The sequence below is a fragment of the Tympanuchus pallidicinctus genome, unplaced genomic scaffold (assembly GCF_026119805.1).
Source record: "Tympanuchus pallidicinctus isolate F22 unplaced genomic scaffold, pur_lepc_1.0 scaffold12, whole genome shotgun sequence".
Taxonomy (NCBI): domain Eukaryota; kingdom Metazoa; phylum Chordata; class Aves; order Galliformes; family Phasianidae; genus Tympanuchus; species Tympanuchus pallidicinctus.
This window is the reverse complement of record NW_026294637.1, coordinates 11,315,380-11,329,158: the sequence shown is the minus strand read 5'-3', so window position 1 is coordinate 11,329,158 and position 13,779 is coordinate 11,315,380. Positions and strand designations below refer to the sequence as shown.

Genomic DNA, 13,779 nt, shown 5'->3' with positions numbered 1-13,779 from the left:
TCCCAGCGCGGCCCTTCCTGCTGCCAAGCACCGGCTCTGCTGCGCGTGGCAGGAGCGGGCACGCAGCACCTCGGCCCTAATCCCGAACTGATTAAATCGTACCGTGTTTACTGACTGCCTGTGTGGTACGAATGGAAAGCACGAGCTCATGTCTGGCCTGACACAGAAGTATTTCCCTGCCTGGGAACTGATGCAGGGTGTAGAGAGGAAGGATACAGTCAGCAAACTGCGTAATGAACAAACGCAGCACCTGGACCCTCAGTCCTGTAACTCTTGGATCCTCGATCCTTTATAATTTGTGATGGCCCAACACAGGCTGAAACAAACTGAGGGAGGAAATCATGTTCCCTCCAGGTATTCCTTCCAATGGAAGCAGTGACTCCATTTGAGATGCAGTTCCACAAATCAGTAAGTACAGGGATTTATTATTACCATTACTGCCATAGCAAGTGCAGCGCCCACATCTAAACACGTACCTAGCATCGTATGGATACAGAAGGACTCACAGGAATCAAGCTTGGGAGAAACAACTGTTGAGTTTAAGTTAGTGTTATTCAGTTATTTTGGAGGTCTTTTGGTGATTCTGTGATGCCATATGTTGCCTTGTAAAAGAGTTCAAGGAAGCCCTACTGTCTGTCAAACCAATGCAGTTAGAAAACCTCAGCCTGAGTGTGGGCGCAGCCTGACTACTTCATAGAATTAGAATGGTTTGAGTGCAGGGAAGTCTGAAAGGCCTTGTGATCAAACTTCCCTGCACTGAACAGGGACACCTACAGCTCCATCAGGTGCTCAGTGCCCTTCCAGCCTGACCTTGGGTGTCCCCAGGGATGGGGCACCCACCATCTCTCTGAGTAACCTGTGCCAGTGCCTCACTACTCTTATTGTAGAAAACTTTTTCCTTATATCCAATCTACATCTCCTGTCTTTTAGTTTGAAACCATTTCCCCTAGTCCTATCACAACAAACTCTGCTAAAGAGTCTGTTCCCTGTTTTCTTGTAGACCCCCACTTGATGTACTGCTGGCAAGCACTTCATGGCCCACAGCACCGGGCTCCTGTCACCAGGGCTTATGAACCACACCAGCTGGAAGTGTTGCCATCACTCAGCAATGTTACATGCAGACAAGTACAGTTCTGCCTTTGCCCAAGGTGTGAGGCTTGCTGATCAGTCCCTGAACCAAGAGCTTCTAAATACAGGTCACTGCATTTGATCAACAGCTGGTCTTAAGGGAAGAGATCAGAACACGCACAGCACAGTAATCAGGAGCAGATGTTGTCTAAAAGACATACCCCAGTTCAAGCAGGAATTAATTAAGCAAAATCTTACAAGCCATGTTATAAGAAAAACAGATGAAAAGATCACAGGAGCCCCTCTGCTTTTTTATTAAAAGAAAAAACAACAAAACACAACAATTTAGAACAACTGACCGCATTTTGGCTACAAATAGTCCAGGGAGATAAGGCTTGCTTTTGGATGCTCCAGTTAGAGATTTACATGGATGCAAGTGCTGGCATTCAGCTCGGTGCTGGAGAAGCATCAAACCTCAGCACTGCACTCACTGGGTGATGGCTTGGCAGGGAGGCAGCAGCCAGGCTGCTTGGGGCCTTGAGGCAAAGTGCTGTGTGAAGATTTGTACCAGGGAAAAAAAAGTGCTTTGGGGCTGTACCCTCCAACAAACACCCTGCAGTCCGTCTGGATATTCACAGTCATTTGATGCAGATGTATCTTAGCAGATACCATTGTGGGATATAACACCTCTCGGACATGTGAGCACTATGGTATTATTTTATCTTGTCATAGAATAGAATCACAGAATTGTTTGAGTCGGAGGGAACCTCTAAAGACCATCTATCCCAACTCCCCTGCACTGAACAGGGACACCTACAGCTCTATCATGAGCTCGGAGCCCCTCCAGCCTGACCTCAGGTGTCTCCAGAGATGGGGCATCCACATCCCTGGGCAACCTGTGCCAGTGCCTCACTGCCCTTATTGTAAAAAGGGTATTTTAATTTCATGGTTTTGGAAGAATGGATGATAATTTGTAACATATCCTCTGTACATGAGACTGAGGTGTGATGTGTTTTACTTTGTGTGCTGTGTTTGAAGGAGAATGTTGTTCCTGTACTCGTAGGTGTGCTGCTGCTGTGTACATCCACATTTGATGTATGTATTTGCAACTTATATTTTTGTCTGTACGTCTCAGCCATGCAGGGACCTGTAGGTTTTCTTAGACAAACACTGGTCGTGTGTCTTATTTTCACTCGCAAGTTTTATGCATGAGATAAAAGGCAGAAAGAGAGAAGAACGCACAGGCAATGAGTGGAACTTTGGCTCCAGCCAAGCACTGCCTACACCATGGAGGTGCTGTATTGTTACAGGTTATAGAAACCCATGGGAAGTGAGTTTGTCAGCAGGTACAACGCTAAAGGAAAGGGAGGCATGGGAGGGGCTCTTCCCATTCACTGAAGCTGAGTATCAATTCAAATACATTTTAAGGCGTGACAGGAAAATCTGAGTACAAAACTTGCAGAAGTTTATCAAAAAAACAAACACCCCAAAGTGAACTTTTGTTCTGTGTTGATATCACACGTTTCGCTTTACAATATTTGTGTAATAACAAGTTGAGTAACTCATTCAAGCCCTGGTCCTACAGACTGGAGAAAACCCAAAAGGTGTTTTAATCCACATTCACAATAGAGTCCGCATCTCCCTGTCTCAATACTGGACTGGACCATGTTTGCAGTGGAGCTTCCACCCAAACCAAATGGCTTTTCATAGGAAAATTCAGCTCCCTCACAAGGGAATGTCTCATTTTCTTGCCAACACATCATGAAACTTAAAGACGTTTTAATCACAGGAACAGTTTTTCTGCTGCTGGTGACTCATTGCTTGGTGCTCAGCTCTTTGGCTGAAGCGCATTGTCCTGTGAAGGCAGTGTGGTTAATTTGGATGTGGACAGACTGATTGCAGGGACTGCATTCAAACTCTGTTACATATTGTGAAGGGAGCTTATCAGCAGGACTGACTTTTAACATGGTTTAACAGTGATAGGACAAGGGGGAATGGCTTTAAACTGAAAGAGGGGAGATGTAGGTTAGATGTTAGAAGGGAAATCTTCACTCAGGGGGCGGTGAGGCCTGGGCACAGAGCTGTGGGTGCCCCATCCCTGGGGGTGCTCGAGGCCAGGCTGAGTGGGCTCTGGGCAGCAGAGCTGGGGGGCACCCAGCACGCAGAGGGGGCTGGAGCTCAGTGATCTTTAAGGTCCCCTCCAACCCAAGCCATGCTATGATTGTATGATTATGCACAAACTCAACCCCTAGTTAACACTGGCATGGTATCAAAGCCCAGACAAATTAAATTGTCAAAACAAATGAAAAGAAGAGCGGAAAAGCATCCAAATGATCTCTTCTCATTCCCCCTGCGCTCTCATGACAACAAGCCAAAGGTGAGGGGCGATAACCGCGCTCTGGACGTGGGTTCCGTCGGCCTTCACCGGACAGGGCAGGCATTCGGATACCCGGGGGCTGCGGGCGGCGATGCTGCGGGCTGCGGGCGGCCGGACTACGAGTCCCAGCGTGCCCGGCAGGGCCGGAGCCGCGCTGCGCAGCCGCCGCGCCGGGCACCCACCTGCCGCCGCCGGGCTCGGGGCGCGGAGGGGCGCAGGCGGCGGCGCGGCGGGGTAAGGCGGGGTAAGGCGGCGGCGGGCGGCGGCTCGGCGCGGTGCGGGGTGGGGCGGTGCGGGTGCGGATGCGGTGCGAGGTGGGGCGGAGCGGGGAGGCCGGCGGAGCATCACCGGTCGGGGTGCGGCTGCCCCAGCGCGGGGCCCGGGCGGGGCCGGGCGGCGGGGGGTGAGGAGAGCCTGGTGCGGGGCCGAGCCCCGTCCGCTCGGATTGAGTCTGTTTGGAGCCGTGGATGTATTGCAGAGCGTTTTATGAGGTGATGCATATGTGTTTATTTCGGTGCGCTCACATCCTTTATGCCGGGCGCTAAATGATGAAGCCGGGATGGATCGATGCGATGAAATGTGAAGATAGGAAGGTATTTTTGTAAAGGAAAGTGAGCGGGGGGCACGATGTATTTGTATGGCAGAAAAGCAGCGGGAGAAAGGCGGTGCGTTATGCTCCAGTGCGGCAGAGCAGCCCGGAATAAACGTGCCAGCACCGGGCTGAGGAGCAAGATGCTCATCTGCTAACACTGCCAAGCTCTCGGTGAGCAAAATGTGTCCTCAAGGTATCACAAATACTTTTCTTGATCATCTTCTGATGATAAAATGATCTGCTAGTTTAGGGTTTTTTAGTTTGATGGAAGCTTTGAGGGAATCCCTGTTGCCGGGGGAAAATCTATGGTCGACCATTGAGAGATATAAGTGATGAGTCCAGCAGTGAAAAATGAATGAAAATGGTGACTTGTGTGACTGTGTGTTGTTAGGAACAACAAACTTAGGAAAAAACATTGCAACATCATTAGTGATGAAACAAACCCAGAAATGCAACAGTATAAAACATCAAATAATAATTGGGATGGATCCTATTTTTCTGCCTTGAATAGTAGACTGTAAATCTGTAAATCTTCCAATAGCGTTTGGTAGAGGAAGGCTTCAGCAAGGTGTTGTGTTGTGTGTTTGATGTAAATAGATCCGGACTTTCCAATATCTCATCATACAAAAGCTTTTCTTTAGCTGATTATTCTCAGAAGTTGCCCTTGAACCTCTGTTCTGCCCGGAGCTAAGAACGTGTCATGGGAAAGAACACCTGGGACCAACTGGCCTAATATTGCAGGCATCGCCCCCTGCAATCCTTGTGAGGGAGACATGAACTCAAATCCAGGGCTGTAGGGAGTTCCTGTGTATGTATTCTAATGCCATTATCATCTTTGTGGCATTATTCTGAGCTCCTTTGCTCACTAATAGATTCTGCTGCAGTGCTGTATGGCCCCTAGGTGAACTTCCACAAAATACAGAGATATTTAGACTTTTACCATTAGATGAAGGATGAATGAGGTTCTGTGAGCCATTTGCTGACCCACATTCCCTGCCTACCCTTTCTCCCATTCATCTAGCTTGGTTGGGTTTGCCTGAACTCAGCCAGTAGCATCCCTCATCTTCACAATCTAGATCATTTTGTTCAGAATGGTGCACTTTGCTCTCTTGTTGCATAACTCCCCTTCCCAAATTATTATTGTTTATTTCCTCTGCTTTACTACTTCTGGCAAGCAGTGTTTATGCATTCCTGCTGTTACTGATCAGCTCTGGGGTTTTCTGTAACATTCCTAAGTTACTGAATGTCCTGGCCTGCTGTTTTCCATGGTTGGGTATCCTTTGGGCTGAGGCTGTGGCAGCTCTGCAGGGTTTTGCATTAAGAGGGATCAGGCAGTGTCCTTTAGCCATGGTGCTCACACGTCAGGTTGTGGAATGGAACACACCAGTGTAGCCCTGCTTTCTGTTTAACAGTGGAATTTGGTCATCTATATGTAATGCTACACGAACCTGTAAACTTCCTTTTAAAATCCTTCTTAATTTGCTTTTTTTCTGGGGATAATTCTCAACCCCAACACGTGCTTTGCAGAATCAAACCTGCAGAGTCTGATAGCTATCGAATGAGGTTAAAGTATCATCAGAATGATGCCACTTTCCTCCAGTTGCTCTGCAGTAGGTTCTTACCCATTTGCACAGGACACCGACCAGCATCACCACTGATAGCCTCCATCCTCCACCTTGAATCTTAGCGCAGTGGTGCTGGGCAGCAGCCAGGTGCAGCTCAGCAGAGAGGTGCTTCTGTGCACATCACAGCCAAAGGTCACAGAGGAGCTGTGAGCCTTTGGGTGGGGCTGCTGTTTCATAGTCCATCTGTATGAGAAGACTTTGCTCTGCAGGATTTCAGGCTCGTGTTTTACACCACCCTTGGTTTCAGACAGTAAATATTTCGTGTTTATAATTGTAGAAAAGCTCACTAATATTATGATATTATAAAAGAGTTATGTGAGGACAGTAAGGTGTGAAGTTACAGCGTTTTCCCGTGGGTTTGTTCCGGTCACACACTGCAGGGTGCAGTGCCTGCCGAGGGAAGAGTTCTGCTCTGTGCCATCCATTTGGCTGCTGCTGGCTGTGGCCATCGTTCAGTCCAAGCAGTGGTGCAGCCTCAGGTACCACCCTGCATGGATTTGCTAAATAAGTTCTCCAGTTCTAAAGATGCAAGAAGCCTACATTCCAGTTCTGCAGAGTCACCAGTCGCAGCGAGCAGAAATAGATGTTTGCTTTGTTATTTTTTAACCAAAGCTTTACATCTCTAAGACCATGGCAGAGAATCTTCCTGCGGGAGACACGACAGGGGGACAGGTCTCTGTATTCTTTCCCATTTCTTACACCTGACACATCACAGGCGTGCCTGAACACCTTAACAGCAATCCCACTGCTGGCAGGGACGGTTAGGTTTGTTTGGTCATTCTCTTTCTGTAGGTAGGAAATGAGCAATTTGTGGTTCGCTGGTTATGGTTGGTGGGCTATGGACTATCGTATGGTCAATGCCTAATTACTTATGTTTTTTGGTATGGAAACATTTCTGGTGGTTATGATCTAAAATATAATTTCATCCAGAAATAGGTTATAAAGTCATCAACCATTGTAAAGAAAACTAGTTCCTTCCCAGGACTTGCTTTCCTGTTTTGAACACTTACGAGTAGTACTATTAATGTTATTTTGGAAAGAATCAGAAATTATTTACCATGTAACTTTATTCTGTATTTAAGGGGGAGAAGCATTAATGTTTCGTCTTCCTTTTATTGCCAATGAAAACACTCTCATGTTGTCTGAATCAAAAGGACTGCTTCTCTTTATATCTTCAATTATGATGGTACAGTCAGATGGATAATTTTGCAATTTACATGATGGTTATTTACTTATAAAGGGCACGGCCAAACTCCAATTGAAATGAATCGATGTCTTGCATTTTGTTTGGTTGTCGGTCTCTCAGTAAAGGAGCTAACTGTAACTTAACCTCTAAGAGTGATCAGTGGTGAGAAAGGCTCATCCAGTTATGAAATGGAGTATCTGATCACTGCCCGATCCTCCTAAAGCTTCAAACCTACACTGATATTAGGACATCATAATTGTTAATTATTTACTGGTCTCTCTATGTGACTAGAGCAGTTGCTAGGAACATGATGTGAACTAACTCTAGATTAGCCCTGGGGTTAAAAAGCATTTACATAAAGTGACATTTTCTGCCAAACAGGTTTTAATCATACAAATGGAAATGTAATGAGATAATTTGCCAAACATAAAACCAGAAACCACACATCATTTTTTAGATGAAATATATCCTTGCTAACACACTGCTAGCAATGTGTGTTTGGTGGCAACTTGAGTAATCAGACGGGTATCTGATCTGTTGGATTGTTAGTATTGTAATAAATTAGGATGAAAGGAAAACGCTGCTTTATAGACCAGAATGTGCAAAACTAGAAGCTGTGCTGGTAGACAGCAGCAATACCTTATGGAAACAAACAAATCCCTTTTGCAGCCCTTGGTTAGGCATCTAGGACATTTGTAGTGCCTGCTTAGAGCTTGGTGTCAGTCGGTGAAAGGCACAATGCCTCAGCCGGCCAGCTCAGCCATTCACCTCCAAGTATTTCCAGGTGGTGAAGACAGGTGTGTGAGGATTTCTTTCTGCAGCAAGTGAAGCTGAGGGCATTTCTAATAAACTGTAGTCACAAACAGAACTCAATTACTGTACAACAGCACAGAGATACCTGCTTCATTTGAAAGTTGTTTTAAATAAGTACTTTTGGGGATTCTTTGCTGAAGTGTGACAAAGGATGGCAAACTAGAGGAGGTCTGGCAACTTAAGCACTGCCCAGGCCAGCCTTGGCCTCAGTGCTGCCTGGTGCTTCTTACCTACATCAGTACCTCTAGCTGATACTATTTTCGTCACACACACAGAGAAGTCAGTCTTATAATGCTTCCCTACGCATGCTACGGTGTAATACCACCGTACTTCTGTGCTGCACTGGACCTAATGCATCCTTTCTACATCTTCAGAGATTCCAGAACCTCCTTGTTCTAAACCAGAAGGAAATGTAACACAAAACACGAGCTTCAAGTATGCATCTTCCTTTTGCTCATGGTTGGAAAGCACATATTGCTCTTACTTTATATGTTTACATACAGAAATTAAAAGAACTTTAGCTGTATGTCAAGCAGCAGAGTATTCCTTAAAATATGTATGTGTTAAAATGTCAGCTTGCAACAGCCTAGCCTTATTTTTCATAGCAGCTTCTGGACAGTAGAGAGGTCATCAGCGTGGAGCTGGATTCAAGGCAGTGCTTCTGGGCTGGTGCAAAACAATCACCTGAATCTCACAGCATCTGCTTGTGTGGCACAAACACCGCTCTTAATCATAATGGCCCCAATCCTATTTATTTGGTCCAGTATCAGTTTAACTCGGGATTTATTCCGCCCGTTCCTCACGTTTGTGCTTAGCTACTTGAGATGAAAGAAAGTGAAGAACATTCCCACATTTACAGATCAGTTCCTGGGCTGTTTTTTGGAATGTAAATAGCCATCACTGTCTATGTGAAGAAAGTTCAGAAGAGACTGTACATCAGGATTTCCTTTATAAATAACAGTTGCTGTGATTTGCAATTCTTGATCACTTTGGAGCAATTTCTTAAATTTGATTTTTAGAAAAAGATTTTTTTTCCTATAAAAATGCAAAGAACTCTATAAGATTATTTCCCATTTGGTACATCTCTAGTTAATAAGTGCAGACTGCCATGCAACTTCATTCTTAGCTTGTATGCATTATCACAAACAAGGAGCTCACAATTGGATCACAATATTCTCATCTCTCTAGTGCTTTGGAGGCATGATGGTTTTCTAGGTGTACAGCCTGTTACTGTTTGTAGCTGCTCGTTCTGGAGGCCAAGTTGTTCCAACACTTCTCCAGGACAGTGGACCACTGACATCAGACTGTAACTTAGCAGAGGACTGATTCCATCTCAGAATGAAGCAGCAGTATCAGCAGTGGAAAATTTTGGCAATACTGCAGTGTCTGCAGAACCTATAGCCTACCTACCGTACAAAACCTTTCAGTAGCACATAAAGGTTGTAATAAAAAACTACTTACATAGCACAAGAAAATATAGGAGTTACCGCAGCGTTGGCCACGTACAGCTGTCGTGATTTTATGCAGACTGAGCAATGACACCTCTTTTGTCTTTGAAAATATGTTTTGAATCCTCACATTGATAGCAAATGGTGAAAAAGCTGCCCCAGATTAAACAGAAATAAGTATTTCTTTCCTTAGAAGAAATCAAAGGCAAAATGACAGCCATGGAGACTTTGAAGCTCACTGTGAAACATCCATGCTCCACAAAGCTCTACAAGTAGCACAGTTAGCAGAAGCACTGCTCCATACAGCTCTGCTCTGTCCTGATGGCACAAATGGGACTGCTGGGCTTCTAGCAGCATGGCACGCCTTGCAGCTTAGCAATGGGTCTTTGAGCTCATGTACTTCCTCAGTACTGAAACTAAGTGGGAAAACAAATAGAATTTGTGTTCTTCTATTCCTTATTCTCGGTGTTCACTCTTCCCTGTAAGTTTGAGCAGTCTTAGCTACGAACCCTCATTCTTCTTTCCTCCGTGTCCCTGACGCAAGGCCATGCTGAGCAGCACGGTGCCTCTGCAGCTGGATGGAACTCCTCCCTTTGACACCTGATCTGCCCTTGCGTGCTGCAGATAAGGGAGCTAGGAGCTGCTGCTGGTTATGTTTGCTTTTCCTCAGTTTTCGGTATGTTTATTTCCTACAGTAACCATAACAAAGCAACCCAAGTGGATATCATCTGTAAAAAGTAAACAGTATGTGTACACTCACAAAGTCAAACCGCACTAAGCAGCACAGACAGCATTTGGCCCTGTTTACATACACAAAATTAAGAGAATGGAATCCAATTAGGAAGGTGCAGATAGCAGTCATCACATTACAGCGCCATTTCCAGGGCGTGTGAACTCAGGACTTCAGCATTTCCTTTCCAGACTGATCGATGCTGAATTATTAGATTCATCTCGTTCCCTTGGTTCCTGATAATGTGATTGTGGTGAAAGATTGAGAGTGAGCCCAGAGGCTGAATGTGAAGGCTGGCAGTTCAGCAGGGCTCCTCATGTGAGTGGCAAGCTGCAGGAGAGCTTTACTGCCTGCAGGGACTGTGGGCAAATAATCCTCCTTAGCAGTTCCTTTGCTTTTTATTCAGTCACTAAAGAGTAAGATGCAGTTGAGAAAGGGAAAATATCAAGGGAATTTCTGTCATAAACACACACACACAAGAAAAACATAATTTCAAGTTCTTCCATGCACTACTAACACTAACGTGGGTTATCCAGTAGTGCTTCATGCCATGACAGAAGTGAGACTGGTATGTTGAAAATTGCCTCATGGCACGCTGCCCTTTATGACTAAGCCCTTAAATAGTTCACAAGGAAATCAGAAACATCTCCAAAACAAACCTGACTCTGCAGTAATTATCCATTGGCACCTGGCTTCAACTTCACAACCTTTTTCAGGGCAGCCCTTACATCCATGGTTCTGCTGATAGTGGTAAAGCCACTGGGAGATGCTCTCCCTGGGAAGCAGTGATGGGCCAGGCAGGGCAGGCCGTGCTGTGCTCTCACCTGCTGCTTTTCCAGCGGTACCTGGCAAACCTGTCCTTGGGATTATGTGTCTGTCTTTCCCAGGGTTGCGATTTAACTGTAATGAAAGAAACATTTAAACCATTAAATAGAGTTTTAAGAAGCTCTAATCCCCTCAAAGAAATGTTTTCAGCCCTGTTAATGAGTGCCAAGCTGAAATGCTGTGTGTTTAATGAGTTTATCCAAAGGAACTTTGAGAAGGCACCTGATCCCTTAGCACTGCTGTACTGCTCCTCAATTTGTTTTCACAGTTTAAAAAATATACTTCTCATTTTAACAAAAAATGCTTTTTTAAAACATTAGCTGTTGCTTTGTTGTTCTTTTTTGCCCAAACATAGCTCCCATACAATAGAATTTGGATAATGCAAGAATTTTTCATAGCTCCTCTAACTTTGTGAAACATCTCTTGCTGAGTAGCTTCCAGAAGCAGACTCGCAATTTAACAGAATGAGGCTCTATGGGGAAAATAACGCTTTTCCTTGGAATGTGTTTGAGCACTTCAAGGGCAGGCTTGTGATTCCAGATTTGTCTAATTTGAAATAGTGCTCATTTTTCTCTTCCCTCTCTATAGTCTGCTGTTTTCAGATAAATAGCAAAAGGAGGTGTCTTTTAATATTTAATATTTTAATAGAAAGTCTGAGTAAATGCAACATTTTCATGTAGATGCTGAATAAAAGAAAAGTAAAGCCCAAGTTTCCAGCCCACGTGAAGAGTGACGCAACCTGCATGGATTTTGTTGGTGTAGGACAGCTGAGGACCTGGCCGAAGGACGTTCTGGTTGAAAGATCAGCCACGTGTAGTGCCAGCGGGCTGCTTGCCCCATCAACCCTAACTTAAATCTGTGCATGCAAAACTCAGCTGCCAAACCCCACCGCTGGCTGTAGGTAATCCAGAGAGCTTTGTGTGGAGGTAGGGAACAGGGCGTGCTTGGGAAGGCCTGGATCCCATTTAAACTCTGCAGCTGATGCTGTGTCTGATCGTGCATTAATTCCCTTTCACTCCATCCACTCACAGCAGATTCTAGCTCTCAAATTGCGTCTGAGGAGGAAAAAAAACAGTGAATAAAAAAAGAGTTCTTAGTCATATGACAAAGTACGTGACAATGACTAATTGTTGTGCCCATGTGAATGGCAAATGATCTCTTGAGCTCCGAGTAACACATCCCCCCTGCAAAACTTATTTTGATCAGAAGCGCTACTGTTTGTAGCCAAACAGCTGTTTCTGAAATAGCCCTGCAAACCAGAGTAGTCTAAAGCTGCTTAGGTAATCAAAATGTTGGAAAGCCAGCTGAGATGATATGGGTAAGCCTTTAGCCTTCGGCAACGTTGAAGTAAGATAAAATACCTCAAGGTGTAACGTTTTGTTTCTTCTGTGTCAGAGCTGGGCTGCTTACTATGGCTGTGGCTTTCCTCTGATTCTTTTCACTCCTCTGGCCAAAAGAACAGCAGATACTGCTGTTTCTGAGCACATGAAAGAAAACAGATTAATCTCTGTGGAAGGGATAAGTTCCCAATGTTTTTTCTTACATAGGTCTCATAGCTTGTCTCTGCCACTGCACCTGTGAGGCTCCCAAGTGCCATCTGGTCCCTTGCCATCCCTCGGGTAGGGCTGCACAGCCTCAGCACATCCCACTCCTACAGCTGAGCCAGAGCATCGTGCTGCTTTGTTTTCCTTAATAAACTGTAAATGTGGCTCTCAGCATGCGGGCTCTTCAGGGCTGCAGCAGCTAAACCGAGATGCTCATAATGCTTCATTGTTAACAGGGAGTGAAACCGCGAGGAGCTCCGTAGTCCTGCATGGTTGGAAACTGGAAGGGAAGCAGCTGAGCAGTGCAGCAGGAGCCATGTCTCTGCCTTTCCGGAAAGAGCTGGAGAAATATAAGAATATCAATGAAGATGAAATACTCAGCAAACTCTCAGAGGATGAACTGAAGCAGCTGGAGCATGTTCTCGATGACCTTGATCCTGAGGTTAGTAGTGGGGCCAGGGGCTCACAGTTGGGAGCTGTTCATTATAAATTCTGCACACTGCAGCATTCTGTGTCTGTGGCCTGTCATGGGAGGGGCAGTGCACTCGGAAGGAGGAGCAGCTCTGCTAAGGACATGCTGGTTTCATTCCCGCTGTGATGTGCTCCTTGCTTTTATAGGAGTCACTGTGCTCTTTCTTTATCTGTTAGACACAAGCTTGTCTGCAACCTAAATCTTTAATCACATTTGCACACTGCTGCGTACCGACAAGTGCTTTATGGCTGCTATTTCTGAGCACAGAGCAAAAACGAAACAAACAGAATGGGTGTTTGTGAAGATCACATCTTTTGAACTTCAGAAATCTGTTGTCTGTGTCATTCATCACAGATATATTTAGCAGAAGAGAGTATATTTGGGCATGATTAAGGAGAGTAAAATTCAGCAACAGAGCTGTCATTTTCCAGCGAATAAGGATAATTTGGATACTTGAAGGCAGCCTCACGAGTTTAAAGATCTCTGGCCTGAGTACCACCAGTCCTACAAACCTACAGGCACAAACCTTCTTGCTGGGAATTCTGGTTGTTCCTACCCCCAAACCTTCCAAAGTGGTATAGGAATTTGGAAATTGGCCAGTAAACTGACAGATAAAACCCACTCGCTCTGAAGACAAAAATAACTGGAAAGAAAACAACAGATAGTCCGTAGATTTATTACACAAATTTACCTGGAAATTTAAGACTGGGCTCTACTGTTCTGACCCTCCTTACTGCCACTTACCACACATATATTGCATTTTCTGTTATTTTCAAGTATATCTGGCATCTCAGATACAGACAGAAGATCTTAAACCCACTCTGCAGTTGTAGCCAAGCTGCATGTGCTGTAATTTTGCAGCAATCTGGGCATGTTTGTGCAAGCAGAGATGAAATGTCTAGTGTCTGGAGTTCAGTGGGTATGCTCCGAATCTGATGGCTGTTTGCCACGGATCAGCTTTGCAGTGCATGTTCTGGCCAGCAGTGAAATGTTCCTGCGCTACTCCAAGGGCATCTTCAACACATTGGCTTTGCTGATATGCACCACCATGTCCATGTATTCCTTTCTGGGGTTTTCTGGGCAGAAATGTGAGAGCTTT

At 45.2% G+C, this 13,779-nt stretch overlaps 1 protein-coding gene across 5 annotated transcripts in view; it reads left to right on the top strand.

Annotated features, from left to right (window-relative positions):
* Positions 1–92: 92 nt before the first annotated feature.
* LOC128075203 (tropomodulin-2) overlaps positions 93–13,779 on the top strand; it is a 34,425-nt gene continuing 20,738 nt past the window's right edge. Inside the window, exons 1-2 of one of the 5 annotated variants that reach the window (XM_052671730.1) lie at positions 93–408; positions 12,445–12,650. In XM_052671730.1, coding sequence (XP_052527690.1) covers positions 12,525–12,650 — 126 coding nt within the window. In that variant the 5' untranslated portion in view covers positions 93–408; positions 12,445–12,524. Of the gene's footprint in view, positions 409–3,610; positions 3,690–3,824; positions 3,937–4,043; positions 4,231–12,444; positions 12,651–13,779 lie in introns of those variants that run through there. The other 4 variants (XM_052671728.1, XM_052671727.1, XM_052671729.1 and 1 more) reach the window with 4 other exon arrangements.